This window comes from Vipera berus (assembly GCF_964194415.1).
Source record: "Vipera berus genome assembly, chromosome: 5".
Taxonomy (NCBI): Eukaryota; Metazoa; Chordata; class Lepidosauria; order Squamata; family Viperidae; genus Vipera; species Vipera berus.
The window spans coordinates 24,643,079-24,661,595 of NC_138207.1; the positions used below are offsets into that span (position 1 = coordinate 24,643,079).

Sequence of the window (18,517 nt, forward strand, 5' to 3'; positions counted from 1 at the left end):
AAAGGATTCTAGAATGGCAAGAAATTCCTGCTCATGAGCTTTCACTCTAAAAATCATAATACAGAGAATATAAGAAGAGAGAAGAAAAAAACATTTGCAGATTAAATACTAGGACTTAAATGATAAAATATTGTATATAACCATGGGAGAGACAGAATCTTTTCAAACTGATTCACATCATCTCTGTCTGGTCCATGTATAAAATAGTGCAGCAGTTTGGTGCAGCTTTATTTAAACAAATTCAGATTGTAGGGATTATTATAATTACCTACTAAGCTCCACCACAATGTTCCTGGGCTTCCCAATCTTGAATCCTGTGATCATTTTGTCAAGGAGCATGAAGAAAAACTCATTTTCCAGAGGTGTCCACGGAATCAATGCAGCAATCTTTATTTTGCCTTTATACACTGATACAACATCACTATGTATGTAGAAAAGGGCAGAGGTTGTAATGAGACAATGCTTTCCTCATTTGTCCCCAGCAGATGCCTCTGCCCTTTTCTCCAAGACATTTATCTTCATTTACAGACTTTACTGTACTGTACCATTCACATACAAAATCTTAAAAACTTAATTTTTAATCTCTTCACCCTGTTACCTGCAAAGTACCTCTGAGTTTCGTCTGTTGAGTAATTAATATATGGGAATTTGAGTGGTTCACCTTTATTTATGACTAGAAGAGGCAACCATGTATCCTCCAGATGTTTTGGGCTGCAACTCCCCTATCTTCCCTTGGGCCTGTCTGGTTGAGGTTCATTGATACAAAACATAGCAGCTTGCTGTGCTTCAGGAAATAATTATCTTAAGCTTAGCAGCAGACACATTTATAATTGGTGCTATGCCAAACACAACAGGACAGGCTTTACTAAAACCCTCAACAACTGGATTCAGGTCTGCCGCGATTCTCTGTCCTCCAGGTTACGGTTGTCCCAAAGGTGCTTTTTGAAAAGGCAACTGGGCTTTCTTTCTTTCTTTTTTTTGCCTTGAAGACGTTTTGCTTCTCCTCTAAGAAGCTTCTTCAGTTCTAAAAAACTGAAATCTTGCAGAAATGATGAAGCTTCTTGGACGGGAAGCGAAACGTCTTCAAGGAAAAAAAAGCAAAGCAAGTCCAGTTGCCTTTTCAAAAAGCGCCTTCGGGACAGCTGGATTCAGGGTCACGGGCAGGAGGGCTTGTCGTACTGCGGGAGGCCCTCCACCACCCAACGGCAGAAGAGACGCTGGATCTGCAGCTGCGTCTCCACAAGGCCTTCGGGTGCTTTCGCAGGGAGGCAGCTCTTCCCAGGCTCCAGAAAGCGGCGCTGCTGCGGAGGGTGCCGCGCCAAGAGGAAGCGACTGGGCGGCAGGCGAGCAGCATGGCCGAGCAGCGGGGCGGAGAACCGCCGAATTATGTCGCGCGCCTTTCCGAGTGGGCGGACGCGCATCTCACCCTCGTCCGGGTACGCGCCGGGAATCGGTCTGGGGCGAAGCGGAGGGTTCGTCGTGCTTGGTTCGGCCTGTGCTGCGCCGCCTCCCGAGGACGGAAGCGGGGCTGCCAGAGCCGTTTTCTTTCGTATCCTGTAGCCTTCGGCCTCGGCCTTAAAATTCCGTAAAGCGAGACATGTCGGAATGGCCGATAGTTCTGGGTCTAAATGACAACCGTTGTGGGCTCTTAGCACCTGCTTTATCGCTCTGGGTCTTGTTTATACACCGTATGTTCTAGAGATAGAAGAAAACAGCTGTGCGTGTCTGTGGTTTTGAATGAACAGTTTAATTGCGTAGAAGAAAACGTCCTGTGTCCCAAACCTCATATGAATAACGTAAATATAATTTCCATCTGGAAAATGTGTCTGGAGACGGCTTAAATGGAATAATGGTTCCTTTGTTGCATTATGTACCGTTTCAAAGATGTACAGATAGTTTATGATCTTGAAGGATCTTGTTAATTGATCAGAATTGTTTTATTATGTACTGTCATTTGCAGAAGGCCCAGCAATCATGGCCAATGGTAAAGAAATTACGGAGGTTGTAGTTGAAAAGTTCTGGGAGGCATCAGATTCGTAAACTGGATTCAAGGAAAGAAACTGCATCTGCTGAGGCATTGCAACATTATATTTTTCAGACTATCTGAAGTCTTAGTGTAAGAACCTTGAACATTTAAAGCAATATAAATTAGGTTTATTAAAAGGTCTCCAAATTCATTGCTGGAAAAAGTCTTTCTTTATAATAACAAAATTATGGTGTGATTTACAGAATTTTTATCTTAGGTTGCAGAAGTTAGCTAGTTGGTGTACAAACATGAGGTAACAATAATGGCATTAACCAAGATGGGTTCAATTTCTGATGACTTCAGGGTCATAGTCCTGTAGTTTTCTTAGCAACAGTACAGGCAGTCCTCAACTTACAACTATTCATTTAGTGACTCTTTGAAGTTACAATGGCTTGAAAAAAGTGACATGACCAGTTGTTGCACTTATGACCATTGCAGCATCCCCATGGTCACATGATAAAAAATTCAGAAGCTTGCCATCTGGCTTGTATTTATGATGGTTGAAGCACCCAAGGATCACCCCAGGACACTTGCAAAGTTCTGAGCCAACTTCTGACAAAGTCAGTGAGGGAAGACATATTTATTATTTATTTATTTATTTATTAATTTAATTTGTATACCGCCCTTCTCCCGGAGGACTCAGGGCGGTGAACAGGGCAATACATAATAAAAACAAGATACAAAAATTAAAAATTATTAAAAAGTAATTAAACAGTGATGCCCGTATATTTGCTTAATGACTGCCTGTTTCATTTAACTGCAGTGATTCGCATAACAATCATGGCAAAAAAGGTTATAAAACCAAGTACAACTCACTTAATAAGCCTTGCTTAGCAACAGAAACTCTGGTCTGAATTTGGTCATAAGTCAAGGACTACTTGTCTGCCTTGCTGCCTTTTTTGTCGGACTTGTTTAATAATCATCATGCGTCTGACTTATCCTAGCACAGTTTTGCTCGCCCTCAGGGGGGCCCCCCCATCCTGGGAGCGACCCGCCTTACTCTTTACACCTCCTCTTGATGAAGGGCCCGATTGTTGGGACCCTGAGAGATGGCTGGGCATGGGTAGGGGCCTCCGATATAAATCAACTAAGAGGCCCCTGGTTAATTTTTTGGCTAAATTTTTTAGGAGGTTAGGGAGGAGGGTGGGATCTTCTTTTGGTTGTTCGGATATGGGGGGTAGTCCAACAACCGTTGTTCAGGCCAGGTCCGGGATTGATCGCGGGGGGGAGGAGCGGGGGTCGGTTGCCTCCGGGGCTCCAGGGCAAGTCGTGGGATTACCTATTCCCACGACGTTAGGGAATGGCAGCAGGTGTAGGAACAGAGGGCCGTATCAATCTCAGGGAAGGCCTCTCCGCTGCTTGCAAGCGGTGAGGCACTCCGACCCTCTTGTTCCGCCCCGAGGTCCCGGGAGTGAGGATGTGCAGCCTCCTGAGCTCCGGCTGGTGTATCTGAATGCCAGGTCTGTCGCTAACAAAGCTCCTCTCGTCCGTGATTTGGTCGAGTGTGAGCAGGCGGACCTGGCTTGCATCACGGAGACTTGGTTGGGCCCAGAGGGCGGTATTCCTCTGGTTGATCTTTGCCCACCAGGTTTCCGGGTGCTACACCAGCCTCGGGCTCAGGGTAGGGGTGGGGGAGTGGCTGTTGTTATGAGGGAGACCTTGTGCCCGCGGGAGGCCACCGTTCCTCAGATAGTCGGGTGTGAGTCTCTCTTTTTGAGATGCGGCCCTGGTGCGCAGTTGGGCTTGCTGCTGGTGTACCTTTCGCCTAGTCACGCAGCAGCAGCCCTGCCCGAGCTTCTCGATGTCCTCTCTGGGTTGGTGATTGAGTTCCCGAAACTTATAGTTTTGGGGGACTTCAATCTACCATCTCTGGGAGGATCATCTGAGTTGGCTCGGGAGTTCATGGCTTCCATGACGGCCATGGACCTGACGCAAGTAATTTCAGGACCGACTCATGAGGGAGGCCACACCCTTGACCTAGTTTTCTTATCTGGATGGTGGTTAGATGATCTTGGTGGGGGCTCTCCAATTATTATGCCCCTGTCATGGACCGATCATCATCTCCTGCGGCTGGTCTTCCGTTTTGCTACCCCCCGCCGTGGGTGTGTGGAACCAGTTAGATGGTACCGCCCCAGACGCTTAATGGATCCCGAGAGGTTCCAGGCAGCACTGGGGTCCCCACCTGCCTCCCCCACTCATAGCTCGGCAGATGCCTTAGTGGAAGCCTGGGAAAGGGCGGCCACTGAGGCTCTTGACCGAGTTGTACCCTTGCGGCCCCTGACCCGATGCAGATCCCGTCGAGCTCCATGGTTCTCCGCGGAGCTCCGGGAGATGAAGCGTCGGAGACGGGGCCTAGAGAGCGGTTGGAGGTCCAGCCGATCCGAATCCGACCGATTGCGACTAAGAACCTACATTAGGTCTTATCTCGCTGCGATAAGGGTGGCGAGGTCTAATCACTTCGCTACCCTTATCGCGTCCGCAGATAATCGCCCGGCCGCTCTGTTTAGGGTGACTCGCTCCCTCCTTAATCAGGAGGTGAGGGAGGAACCCTTGCAGGGTCGTGCCGAGGAGTTTAATAATTATCTGTCGGACAAAATCGCTCGGATTCGGATCGGTCTGGACTCTGACTGGGCAGAGTCTGGCGATCAGGACACGGGCGGTCTTGTCGATATCACCTGGGAGGAGTTTGATTCTGTGACTCCGGAGGAAGTGGACAGGATTATGGGGAGACTGAGCTCCACCACATGTTTATTGGACCCGTGCCCTTCCTGGCTGGTTTATGCAGCCCGGGAGAGGACACGCAGCTGGTTCCAAGCAGTTATATCAGCTTCTTTGAGTGAGGGTAGCTTCCCTGCCGTCTTGAAAGAGGCGGTGGTGAGGCCTCTCCTCAAGAAGCCTGCCTTGGACCCAGCTGTATTGAACAACTTTCGTCCGGTCTCCAACCTTCGCTTTCTTGCGAAGGTTGTTGAGAGTGTGGTGGCGCATCAGCTCCCTTTGGTCCTGGATGAAGCGGATTATCTAGACCCGTACCAATCGGGTTTCAGGCCCGGGCACAGCACGGAGACGGCATTGGTCGCGCTGGTGAATGATCTCTGGAGGGCTCGGGACAGGGGTCATTCCTCTGTTCTAGTCCTATTAGACCTCTCAGCGGCTTTCGATACCATCGACCATGGTATCCTGCTGCGGCGTCTCAGGGGATTGGGAGTGGGAGGCACGGTCTCCTCCTATCTCCAGGGACGCTCGCAGTCGGTGTTGACAGGAGGGCAGAGGTCGACCGCGAGGTCTCTCGTTTGTGGAGTTCCTCAGGGGTCGGTCCTCTCGCCTCTCCTGTTCAACATCTACATGAAACCGCTGGGTGAGATCATTCGTGGCTTTGGAGTTGGGTATCATCAGTATGCTGATGATACCCAGCTTTTTCTTTCGACCCCAAACCACCCCAGTGATGCCCTCAACGTGATGTCCCGTTGCCTGGAGGCAGTTCGGGTCTGGATGGGGAGGAACAGACTTCAACTCAACCCCGACAAGACCGAGTGGCTTTGCATACCTTCATCCCGGGTTTATTCGGATATTCCATCTCTTTCTATGGGGGGTGAATTATTACCCCCCGTAGATAGGGCTCGCAACTTGGGAGTCCTCCTAGATTCACGGCTCACCTTGGAAGATCACATGGTGGCTGTGACTAGGGGGGCTTTCGCCCAGGTTCGCCTGGTGCGCCAGTTGCGGCCCTATCTAAGCCGGGATGATTTATGCACGGTCACTCACGCGCTCGTGACCTCTCGTCTGGACTACTGCAACGCTCTCTACATGGGGCTTCCCTTGAGGACCACCCGGAGGCTCCAACTGGTACAGAATGCAGCCGCGAGAGTTGTGTTGGGAGTCTCCCGATGCTCCCACGTTACACCTCTGCTCCGTGAGCTGCATTGGTTGCCAGTTGTCTTCCGGGTGAGATTCAAGGTACTAGTAATGGTGTTTAAAGCCCTACATGGCAGGGGTCCGGAGTACCTTAGGGAACACCTGCTGCCGGCATCAACTTCCCTCCGCCCTGTGCGTTCCCACAGAGAGGGCCTCCTCAGGGTGCCACCGGTCAGAGAATGTAGATTGGTGGCCCCCAGGGGGAGATCTTTCTCTGTGGGTGCCCCAGAATTATGGAACCAGCTACCAGTTGAGCTCCGGACGGCGCCCGATCTCCGCTCCTTCCGCCGCGACCTAAAAACATACTTGTTCGAACAAGCCGGCCTGGCCTGAGGGGGGATTGGGGGGGTTATTATTATTTTATTGGGGTTATTTATTATGTATTAATTGTTCTTTTAACGGGCATATATTTAATTACTTTTAACTTTTGTAATTTTGTATTTTACTCTTGCCCTGTACACCGCCCTGAGTCCTTCGGGAGAAGGGCGGTATAGAAATATTAATAAATTAAATTAAAATTAAATTACTTGTATAGCAGTTTGTCATTATAATTTGGGTGATTTTTTTCAATTTCCTCATTTAATTTACAGTGTAGAGTTTCCATGCAAGTACTAAACTAGTCCAACCCTACTTAACTTTTTTGAGGTCAGCCAAGTTCAGTTAATTTAGAACATGAATTGGGTACCATAGTTGGAAACAGTATTAATTACAATACCGAGGGAAATACATTTCAAAGTTTGGAAGTGACACACAAAAGGTACTTTCTATTTGCTTGCAGCAAGCCTTTGCAAGTGACGGCATCTTCAAAAGGGCTTTTCTGCAAGTTATGTGATCCCTTGGAGAGTCAGACCTTAAGCCAGAGGACACAATCTGAATCCTCAAAATTGCAGACAACTCTTGAAAACCTTGTGTATGACCACTTACATCTCTAGGAGTGTTTTCAAATAGTGATTTTTAACAGTGAAATATTTGACAGAGGAGGAACTATATTAAGTTTAAATAAAATGAAATAGAATCAAATATAGTTTTTGCTGTGATATCATGCACTAATTTGCAGTTTCTACGTGCCATTCAGATGCCCATATATCTCTCATTCTGCAACAGTTGCATACCTCGTCCCACACAGTTTAAGGTTTTAAAGATTTCAAGCAATAATTTGAATGGACTCTATAAAATGGAAACAAAACATAACACAAAGTGTACAACATGCTGCATATAGTTTACTAGTTGCATTTTGCACCGATTGAAGCTTTTGGGTAGCTCACAATATGTAATGTGGTGTTTTATTACCGTATTTAAAACTATAAAGTTCTTTGTTCAATCTTTAAAATATTCTAGAACAGTGATCGCTAACCTTTCTGGCACGAAGATCTGGTTTAATGGAAGATAATTTTTCCACAGACAAAGGGGGGGGGGGATGTTTCACTCGCCTGTTCACAGTATCAGTCTGTGGCCCAGAGATTGGGGACCCTTGTTCTAGAGCATGAAATGCAACGAAATGTATGTTATATGCACACTTAAAGCAGCAGACTCTTTTCTCAAGATTACACAGCAAGTAAAGAGGCATTTCCAAATTCAAAGCATCCTTTGCACATCAGATCTTAAGTACAGGTAGTCTTCAACTTACAATCACAATTGTGCCCAACATTTTTGTTGCTAAGCGAGACACTTAAGAGAATTTTGCTCCATTTTACGAGTTGCCAAGCATCCAAATGCAATTTTGATCACGTGATCATGGGGATGCTGCAAGGGTCGTAAGTGTGAAAAACAGTCATAAGTTCTTTCAGCGCCTTTGTAACTTCAAACCATCTTTAAATGAACTCTTGTAAATCGGGGATCACCTGTTCTCAGCTGAAATTCTTCACACTCTGAGTTCTCTAGTTCCAAATTTGTAGAAACATTTTAATTTAATAAAGGATTATAATCATAAACCTACAAAGTTTGGAGATTTTGTGACTTAGTTTTTTAAAACTTAGGTACATTTGTGACTATTATTATATATTCCATTTTAGGCAGCAATTGATATTAAAAATGCATATATAGTATTTTGTAGATTGTATTCATAAGACTGAGATAAAGAATATGTTTAGGTCTCATGCCATGAGATGGAAATACATGCTTTTGAAGTGTATGGTTTTTTCCCCCCTAGAACATAAGTACTGGATTGGCATTAGCTGGAGTGATTGTACTTGCAAAGAGTATCAAATTGGTAAGTTACATTTTGAGCATAAAGGTATTTAACTTTAGGAAGCACATACTGTTGTCTCCAATAAACTGGAACAAAAAGTTAATAATGAGCATGCTGCTTGTTCATGTACAACTTGCAGCCAAGTCTTGTTTTATTGCAGCCTGTTTCGTTTCAAATAAATACCAAAAAGTTTTATTACTTATCATTAAATGAGAACTATCTGTTCTGACTTTTCAAAGCAAAATAGAAAGCAGATTTATATTGCTTTGAGTCTTGTTTACCTTTCCTTGGCAGGATTTTTAAAACTATCAACTGCTATAATTTATAGGTCTTAAGGACCTCACTTTATTCATTTGGGCTGGGAGGTCATCTCCTGAAAGACTTTTCCAGAAGGTTGCTGACTGAAATAGGGCATGGAGGTTTTTCATTAATGTTCCCATTTGATGGGTTCTTCTAAGTAAGAAGCTTGCCAAAGTCTTTCACTAATGAATGTAAGAAAAGAACGAAAAGAAAGCCCTTAAATATTTGCAGAAGTTTATACTGGGTAATCACAACCTTAATGTATTGGTGCTGTACATATTGAACACTGAACTAAGCTTCTGTGTACTTGGGGGTCTTAATTTATAATAAAAAAATTCTTGCCATAAATATTCCCCAATTTTAATATTTTTTATTTTAAAATATGCTTGTGGTTTTAGACCTTGAAATGCCATACCTAGTACATTTCTTGGAAATATGTAGCTCAGTTTATTTACAGACCTTCACACATTACTTTCAAGGGCTTCTATGTTGGTGACAAGACCTTGTAAGAGGACAAGAGAGACAGTGTAAAAATAATTTAAATCCTGGTGTTCTAACCTTCATATAATAGGGGTGGCGGGATGTTATATGAATAGCATATCCCAAGGACTAGTCTGGGAGGAAATCCTAATTGCATAGCTACTCCTTTCTTCTTGTTCTTCTTTTAAAGTAGGGTTTCAACTGAATATATATGTAGAGGCAATCTAAGTTTAATGGTAAAGGTAAAGGTTCCCCCGCACATGCGTGCTAGTCGTTTCCGAGTCTAGGGGCTCATCTCAGTTTCAAAGCCGAAGAGTCAGCGCTTGTCCGAGGACGTCTCCGTGGTCATGTGGCCGGCATGACTAGACGCCAAAGGCGCACGGAACACTGTTACCTTCCCACTGTAGTGGTCCCTATTTTTCTACTTGCATTTTTACGTGCTTTCGAACTGCTAGGTTGGCAGAAGCTGGGATGAGTAACAGGCGTTCACTGTTATGCGGCACTCGGGATTCGACCCGCCAAACTGCCGACCTTCTGATCGACAAGCTCAGCGTCCTAACCCACTGAGCCACCGCGTCCCTCTAATCTAAGTTTATTTCCCTATAAAGTATGAAAATATTCTATATTAAGTAAAATTTAGGGTGACGTTTTATAGGTTTTCTATAAAGCATGTTTTTGTTTGGGTATAAACTGTATTTTACCTCAGTGTTGATTTGGATAAAAAAATGCTTAAAGTATCTTTCATAGCACTTTATAGAGTGAGAATTAGTAATAAAAGGAGCTTTTTATAATACAATGGGTATATACTGAATTTTTTCACAAAGTTAAACTACTAATAATTTTGCATTTATTGTGTGTATTCAAATATATAAAATATATGTTGTATAATTACATATTTAATTTTATAAAGGAATAAATATATAATGCATTGAGTGTTTTTATGCTGCCTTTATTTTCATAAATAACTCAGAGTGAGAACATACATATTACATCTTCCTTCTTCTCAAAACAACAACCTTGTGAACTGAGTAGGGCTGAAAGTGATTGAGTGGCCCAAAATCACCCAGCCAAGTTTTCTTGCCTAGGGCAGAACTAGAATTCCCAGTCTCCTGGTTTCTAGCCTTCTGTGTGAACCACTAGACCAAATACAGGTAATCCTTGACTTATGACCACAATTGAGTCCAAAGTTTATGTTGCTAAGTGAAACATTTGTTAAGTGAGTTTTGCCCCATTTTATGACTTTTCTTGCCACTGTTGTTAAGTGAATCATTAGTAACCCGGTTGCTAAGTGAAACTGGCTTTCCCATTGAATTTGCTTCTCAGAAGGTCACAAAAACTGATCACATGACCCCAGGACACTGCAACCATCATAAATATGAACCAGTTGCCCTGCATCTGAATTTCGATCATGTTACCATGGGGATGCTGCAACAGTCGTAAGTGTGAAAAACAGTCATAAATCATTTTTTTCAGTGCTGTTGTTTGAATGGTCACTAAATGAACTGTTGTAAGTCGAGGACTACCTATACCTGTATTTATATTCTTATAATATTCGTGTAAGCACTGCTTATATTCTTTTTTCTTATGAATAGACAGCCAAATTCACAAATGCTTTGGAAATACCTCCGGAATTTATAGAGAAGAATGTTAAACTACGTGGACAATTACGTCGAATAACTGAGCAAGGATTAGAAATTGAACATGTACCTATTACCCTCCCAATCATTTCTTCTCTACAGAAAAGATGTAAGTAATAATAAACCTTTATTGTCAAAGTACAACATGTGTACATTGAGATTAGCTGAGCCTCCCCCTGTGCTCTCTCCCCCCAACACAACAAACAAACAACAACAAACCCTCCATCCCACCACACTATGTGAACCAACTACACCACACACCGGCCTCCCAAGTCAATTCTGCATAAGATTATGTCCCATTTAAAAGCCTAACAGCCCACGGATAAAAGCTATTTTTCAGCCTGTTGGTACGGCTGGCTATATTCCTATATCTCCTACCGGATGGTAGGAGAGTAAAGAGATACCGTCCAGGGTGTGAGTCATCCCTGAGAATCTTCCTCACTCTTCCAAGGCAACGAGCCCTGGCGATGTCATCCAGTGGTGTCAGGGAACAGCCCACAATGTCTTGTGCTGTGCTCACTACCCTCTGCAATACTTTCCTATCCGCGGCTGTCAGACCAGCATACCAAACCACAATACCATACGAGAGGACGCTCTCTATGGTAGACCGGTAAAAGAGGGTCATTAGCTGTTGTTCTACCCTGTTCTTCCGCAAGTAAGATGGGTAACGTCATAGTGGCAAAGTTAAAGTTGTTAATAGGTTTGAATTTAAGGGATATTAAACATGACTGAGTGGCCACCATTAGAAAACTCATATGAAAAACATATGCAACATTTTACCGTGTACTTGTATGTTGATTAAAGTTCTGCAATATTCAGATTCAAAGTGGGCAAGAATGTTTTGGATGTGGCATAAGAATCCTCACTGCCTCTTAAAGGAACTCCATCTTTTCCCCAAGGTGGCACTTTCTCCTAGCCCTTTGGTGTTTAAGTTAAGGGGTGTTACATAATGGGGCAGTGGAAGCTCTAACTGTTCTTCAAAACACTAAAACCACTGATGGAGCGTTGGACTGGGAATGAAGATAGGCATGTTCATGTACTCTTCAGCCATGTGGATGACTTGAGTCAAATGAGACAATGTCTTTCAGCCTGAAATCCCACAATGACTAGTGACTACCTCACTTAGCAACCGTTTGCACTTAGGATAGTGATGAAAAAGTAACTTTATGACCAGTGCTTATATTTACACTGGCAGGTCTGTAAAGCAAAGGAAAGCTGAAGGTCGTAAGCACAGTCGCAATTTCACTTAGTGACCACTTTGCTTAATGACCAAATTGCCGGTCCCAATTATTGTCAGTAAATGAGGACTACCTGTATGAAGGTAAAATGGAAGCATACTTTCTGGAGGAAAAACATGAGATAAAATTGCAAGAAAAATAATGTGTTTGCTTATTTTGCTAGGTTTTTACTCCAGAAGAAATTATTTAGGAAGTTTCTAACCTACCTTTACTCTAAAACTCAAGGTTTTAGAATCTTCTTTCATTTTATCCCCACAACAGTAGCCATGTGAGATTGATTGGACTGAGAGAATGCAACTGGTTCAAACTCACATAGGGAATTCCCACGGCTCGTTCAGTCCTAGTCAAAACACACTACCCTGCTACAGTACATCACAAAGCCTTGAATGCTATTGAAGTACCATATTGTATTGGGTAAGAAAATGGTTAAACAGAGACTATGGGTACTGTTAAAATCAAAAACTGGAGGCAGAGATTAAGGTTCAGACTATTTTGAATGGAGTAGACTAAAGAGTATATTCATAATCTTGGAATACTCTGTATTTTTTAGCTGTCACTGGAATTGGTGGCAGTGGCTGTTATGAAAAATGCCTTTGTACAATTATATGTGGCATGCCAACTACATCCCTTTCCCAGACTCATCAGTTTTTGTAGTGATTATTTCATGCCTTGACTACATCCATGTTGACTACTGCAGTCTACTCCTATAGAAACTAAGGAAAATGACCTTGACAGAGACAGGCCGGATCTGCTATCAAAGCAACAAGGAAAAAATATGATTTAAGTCCAAAACAAGTAGAAAGTCCAAAATAAGGGGCTTACCTATGCCATTGGATTGTAAGAAGGAGGAAGAGGTACTGCACAAATAAACTTGCAAGATTCTGTTATAATAATTAATAATAATAATAATAATAATAATAATAATAATAATAATAATAATAATAATAATAATAATAATAATAATAATAATATATAATAATTTATTTATATACCGCCCTTCTCCCGAAGGACTCAGGGCGGTGAACAGGGCAGATATATAAAAAATACAAAAATACAAAAGTTAAAAAGAATTAAACATATGCCCAACTAAAAACAGTAAATACATATATTAAAAATGACAATAAAAACCCAACCCATCCCCCATCAGGCCAGGCCGGCTTGTTCAAATAAGAGTGTCTTCAGATCGCGACGGAAGGAGTGAAGGTCGGGCGCCATCCGGAGCTCAACCGGCAACCGATTCCATAGCTCCGGGGTGCCCACAGAGAAGGACCTCCCCCTGGGGGCCATCAATCGACATTCTCTGATCGGTGGCACCCTGAGGAGGCCCTCTCTGTGGGAGCGCACAGGGCGGAGGGAAGTTGATGCCGGCAGCAGGTGCTCCCTAAGGTACTCCGGACCCATGCCATGTAGGGCCTTAAACACCATTACCAGTACCTTGAATCTCACCCGGAAGACAACTGGTAACCAATGCAGCTCACGGAGCAGAGGTGTAACGTGGGAGTATCGGGAGACTCCCAACACAACTCTCGCGGCTGCATTCTGTACTGGTTGGAGCCTCCGAGTGGTCCTCAAGGGCAGCCCCATGTAGAGAGCGTTGCAGTAGTCCAGATGAGAGGTCACAAGCGCGTGAGTGACCGTACATAAGGCATCCCGGTCTAGATATAGCCCCTCAACAAAGTATCTTTAATCTTCCTGTGCAGTTGATTCATGGTCTGGTCTACCTGAATTCAAGGTGGGACTACCTATAATCCCATGATGGGACAACCAACAAATTTTCCATGACATGGAAATGTGCAGCAGTTGTAGTTAGGTAAAATATATCAGCTAGATTGTTAAATGGGGCGTATTATGTCTGCACTAACAATCTGTGCTATTTGCCAGATGTTTCCTGGAGACAGTTTAAAATCCTGGTATTGACTTTTGAAGGCTTAAACGGTTTAGAGTATGAATTTAAGAACTGCCCATTTTGTTACGCTTGTCAAGTTGTTAAGATTAGCAGGCAAGGTCCTTTTGAAGAAGCCTTCACTGTCAGAGGCTCAGATTTCGGGTGTCTGGGAAGGGAAAGTTGCATTTGCTTCTTGCTTTTTAAGTGTTTAGGAAATAGATAAAGATGTGAAGTGGGGGCGGGGGAGGTTGCTAGACTTGTTAGACAGTGTTAATGTTTATTTTATTGTGAATTTAAAGTTCTGTTTTATTTTATGTTTTGTTAGCTGTGTCGAGTGCTCACCAGAGCTGAAGGGCAAGTTTTGAATCAAATAAAATCTCTTCAATATTTTCTTGCTTCGAGAAACAAAAACTTATTTTTATTCTGCATTTTTATACTAACAGCAATTGAAACGACATATACAAAATGTTCTTAAATGAATAAAAACTAATATTAAAAATACAAAGCCTATATCTTTCAGATCTGCTTTATAGATTACCTGAATCGATTTCAGTTTACATAAATGCACATTAACACTTTCTATACTCACTTAATGTCGTATCATTTGAAGTAGGTATTTATAATTCCTTTCAGTCATCATCAACACCACACTATGAATTCAAAGCTGGTATTGAAGCAGTTCTTTGTTATTTCTGTCATTCCAAGATTTAAAAAAGAAGAGAGCTATGCAAATTGTTCAGTGCATTGTAGTTGTTCCGTACATGGAATAGTCAATTTTGGGTTGTTGATTTCTAAAATAGGTTTTAGCTTTCTTCAGTCATAGAAAACATTAACAGCTCTAACAATAAGAACATTAACTTTGCCTGTGGAAACGTTCATTTAAATCTTGGAGAACAAAATTTTAGTTTACTTCCCCTTTAATTGCTTACATCAATGACCTAAATGAGGTGTTTTTTTTTACTAATGTTGTAATAAAACAACAATGCATGTATATCATTTTAGGGCATTCAAATGGTTTGTTGCTTGTCAGGCTTGCCGGTGTGGACTTAACATCTGATGGTGTAATCTGGCTAAAAGAAGAAATGAAACCTTCACAAATGATTTGGTTCCAGCTTTTGGGCAGAAAAGAATCAGCACTTGATTGCTTTGTAATTGTAAATAAGGTAAGTAAATGTTCAGAGTGAATAGAAGAGCTTCCATGAGTGCAAACAATAAAGAGTGCTTAATGTAAAATAATTTATGCTGAGATCATAAATTTTACTCCCAAGTAAAAACTTACAGCAAAGTCCTGCGTCAATTCTGGATTCAGAGATGCTGGGTAACTGTTAAGCAGAGCCTAGACAAACATTTGGCAAACTATTTATTGTATTGGAGTTGGAGAGAGCAGAGGTTGGTGTGTAGGGAGACTTTATTGCTTAGGAGTGCAGTTCCCTGGAATTCCCAACCAACATAGCCAAAAGTTGTGAATCTAGAAATAGTAGCCCCAGTGCATCCAGAAGTAAAGGTAGTTTTCAACTTACAACCACAGTTGGGACCATAATCTCTGTTATTAAACATAAGTGTTTGTTAAGTGAGTCATATCCAATTTACAATCTTTTTTGCTATAGTTGTTAAGTGAATCACGTCAGTTATTAAATGAATCGTGCAGTCATTAAGCCAATCCAGCTTTCCTTACTGACTTAGCTTGTGGGAGGCCGGCTGGGAAGTTCACATGATCCCAGGATTCTTCAACTGTGTTGCTGGTTGCCAAGTGCCCAAATGTTGATCATGTGACCATAGGGATATTTTGAAGGTTGCAAGTGCAAGGACTGTTATAAGTCACTCTTCACTGTCGTTGTAACTGAATGGTTACTAAACAAATGGTTGTAAGTCAAGGATTACCTGTATTCAGGTTGGACATGGATGGCATTACTTAAGAAAATTGATATGGCTGCTCATGTCACTTGAGGAATTCAGCTTTAATGCTTGTTCCTCACTGGAATGGACACAGTATGTAATAATATGTTAATTATATGTCTTATGCAAAACTTTAATGTCTTTTTTGAACAGGGGAGATTTTCCAGTATTTGTCTAAATGAAGAGATCTTGCGACAGGGGCTTGGCAAGACAGTTTGTATTGAAGGGTTGGCTCATGAATCCCGGATATACTGGAAGCTTCACAAGAGGCTACTTCAAGCAGAAATGAAAGCTGTGAAAAAAAAGAAAGGAATCTGGAAAGAAGAGACATTCATTGAAAAGCTCAAAGAACACATAAGCAATTATAAATTTATCCAAAAATTAAAGCAGTTTGCAACATGGTTGAGAATCCGGCTGTGAAAACAACAAGCCTTTTTGCTTGGAGGACCCCCTAGATGGAGCAGGGAGCAGCATTATGTTAGTTCCTGTGAAAATGAAGTAACTAAGCTCTTAAGAAGATGAAAACATCCGATACCTATATCTTAAGAACATGTGCTTTATTCAATACACGTAATTATTGTTAAAAGTTTTAATCTAAGCTTTTTCATACTGAAAAACCCTCTTTAGGCTACCTTACTATCTCAGAGGAAGAAAGCACAAAATATAATGTGAATATAAAGGAAATATGGAAATACTGCTGATGTATTTTACAAAGATTGTGTGAAACATCATGGCAAAAGGGAAAAACAAGGAATGTTCTCCCCCTATTAAATTTTGTGCAAAATATTACTCAGCTTTTTCACGATAAGGCAGCCATAATGCTGATGTCTGATCTTTGGCAACTTTATACGTGTGACTTATACGTGTTACTAGATGCTGAATTTGGCTTCGTTTGGGAGACTGCTTTCGAGCTTCATATGACAGCAGCATTATTTAATGCTCTTGCGACAATAGTCTGATTTAGGTTCATACTGGCACTGGTTGAAGATGATTAGCTGATAATTATGTAACTTAGCCCCATAAACATTGTGGGTTTTGTGCTGTCTGTCCTAGAGGTGGTTCTTAATGGATATCAAGATACTACCCCTATTCTATAAATATCAAAGTGTAGCAATTGCAGTTCTTGGTTGGCTGCTCCTATAACTATACCAAGTTTCTTTCAGAAAAAATAGAAATTATGCCAGCCAAAGTATCTTATCTGTACATGGTGTAAGCTCTCTGTGGTCTGTGTCCATGTGGCTTCTTTCCTTTTTTTCTGTTTGTTTCTGTTTACTTTGTGATGCTACATGGAAGAATTAAATGGAACTGCCTCTATAATTGTTTATCAAAGAGAATAGCTAATTTCAGAGAGACCAATATGTTTAAGAGTCAGTATTACTGCTAATGTTTTATAGACCTTCTAACATTTTAAGGGACGGATAAGGAAGTGACATTGAAGTTATGGACTTGCGCTCAAGGCAAGTTTGCGTTGGTTTGAATGTAAAGATTAATTGACCTGATCATAAGATGTGAGCACATGAATAGATTACTTTGGTGGAACATTATGTATTTGTGTTCTGAACCACTTGTTTATATGCTTGACTAGCCACTTGACAACATTTTGAATGATCTTGCCAATGTAGGTAATAAATATAGAGAATATAGCTACATTGAGAATTAAATCTTACAGAAATATTTGTTTCTTGCTGATCTGTATTGTCTTAAAATCAGTTCAATGCAAAGCAATATGTATTCCTTAAATATCAATATCTGAAAAACAGTTCTTTAGTTCCTCTAATATTTATTTTTTGTAACTTTATCTATTTACATAATAATTTAGATATAGGTAGAAAGACAACTCTGCCTGCATTCACACTCCCAAGTTAAATAAAGTAAAGGTAAAGGTAAAGGTTCCCCTGCACATGCGTGCTAGTCATTTCCGACTCTAGGGGCCGGTGCTCATCTCCGTTTCAAAGCCGAAGAGCCAGCGCTTGTCTGAGGACGTCTCCATGGTCATGTGGCCGGCATGACTAGACGCCAAAGGCGCACGGAACGCTGCTACCTTCCCACCGTAGTGGTCCCTATTTTTCTACTTGCATTTTTACGTGCTTTCGAACTGCTAGGTTGGCAGAAGCTGGGATGAGTAACAGGCACTCACTGTTATGCGGCACTCAGGATTCGACCTGCCAAACTGCTGACCTTCTGATCAACAAGCTCAGCATCCTAACCCACTGAGCCACCGCGTCCCGTTCAAATAAAGTAGGGTTAGCTAGTTTTGTATAAAAATAGACATTTGCGGGTTATGAACTGTTTGATAGTTTAATGCAGTATGTAAAGTTAGCTTGTGGCTTATTCAACGAACTTTGCTTAAGGAATATGTGCTCAATCAGTTTGCTCTAGTGGTTAAAGGCACCAGGCTAGAAAATGAGAGGTCGTGAGTTCTAGTCCTGTCTTAGGCATGAGAGCCAGTTAGGTGACATTTGGGGCCAGTCATTCTCCAGTCACTGAGACTAGAGAGAGTGACTATTTCGAGGTCACCCAGCTGGCTTTGTGCTTGGGGCGGGACTAAAACTCACAATCTCCTGTTAACCACTATACCTGAGTGGCTTTCTTGGGTATAATATGCCCAATGCATTTTGCATTGTCTTTAGCAGTGCTTTTTTTGTAAAAGAAAAAGTTGCCGGAACTCACACATGTTGTACAACCCGCTTTGCCTACCCTACAAGGTTTCATCCAAAAAAGGTGCTGGAACTCCGTTCTGAGCGTTCTATGACAAAAAGCCCTGGTCTTTAGGGATAAGGTTATTTCGATTCTTCTCATAATATGAGTTTAAAGTGTGTTATTCAGTTAAAAAACACTTTTCAGATCTGAATGATGACTTAAAGAGATCTTATGAGTATTAAAATCCTGTCTTAAGAATGGAATTGGGTAATATGATCTGCAAATTTATTTTCCAGACCCATCACTCTATGAATT

At 42.0% G+C, this 18,517-nt stretch overlaps 1 protein-coding gene across 2 annotated transcripts; it reads left to right on the forward strand.

Moving 5' to 3' along the window:
- The first annotated feature begins 1,313 nt into the window (after window positions 1-1,313).
- LOC308669363 (protein C3orf33) lies at window positions 1,314-17,308 on the forward strand. Of its 2 annotated transcripts, XM_081330006.1 has the most exons (5): window positions 1,314-1,436; window positions 8,088-8,147; window positions 10,499-10,652; window positions 14,669-14,829; window positions 15,716-17,308. In XM_081330006.1, exons 1-5 carry the CDS (start codon window positions 1,353-1,355, stop codon window positions 15,980-15,982), a joined length of 726 nt encoding a protein of 241 aa, XP_081186132.1. In that variant the 5' UTR covers window positions 1,314-1,352; the 3' UTR covers window positions 15,983-17,308. The 2 variants fall into 2 exon arrangements, with proteins under 2 accessions (XP_081186132.1, XP_081186133.1); XM_081330007.1 differs by lacking the exon at window positions 8,088-8,147 and having other exon boundaries at window positions 1,319-1,436.
- The last annotated feature ends 1,209 nt before the right edge of the window (window positions 17,309-18,517 follow it).

Coding starts and splice junctions, on each gene's coding strand:
- LOC308669363 (XM_081330006.1), top strand. CDS start 1,353: ATGGCCGAGCAGCGGGGCGGAGAACCGCCGAATTATGTCGCGCGCCTT. Junction 10,653..14,668: donor TTCTTCTCTACAGAAAAGAT/GTAAGTAATAAT, acceptor ATATCATTTTAG/GGCATTCAAATGGTTTGTTG. Junction 14,830..15,715: donor GCTTTGTAATTGTAAATAAG/GTAAGTAAATGT, acceptor TTTTTTGAACAG/GGGAGATTTTCCAGTATTTG.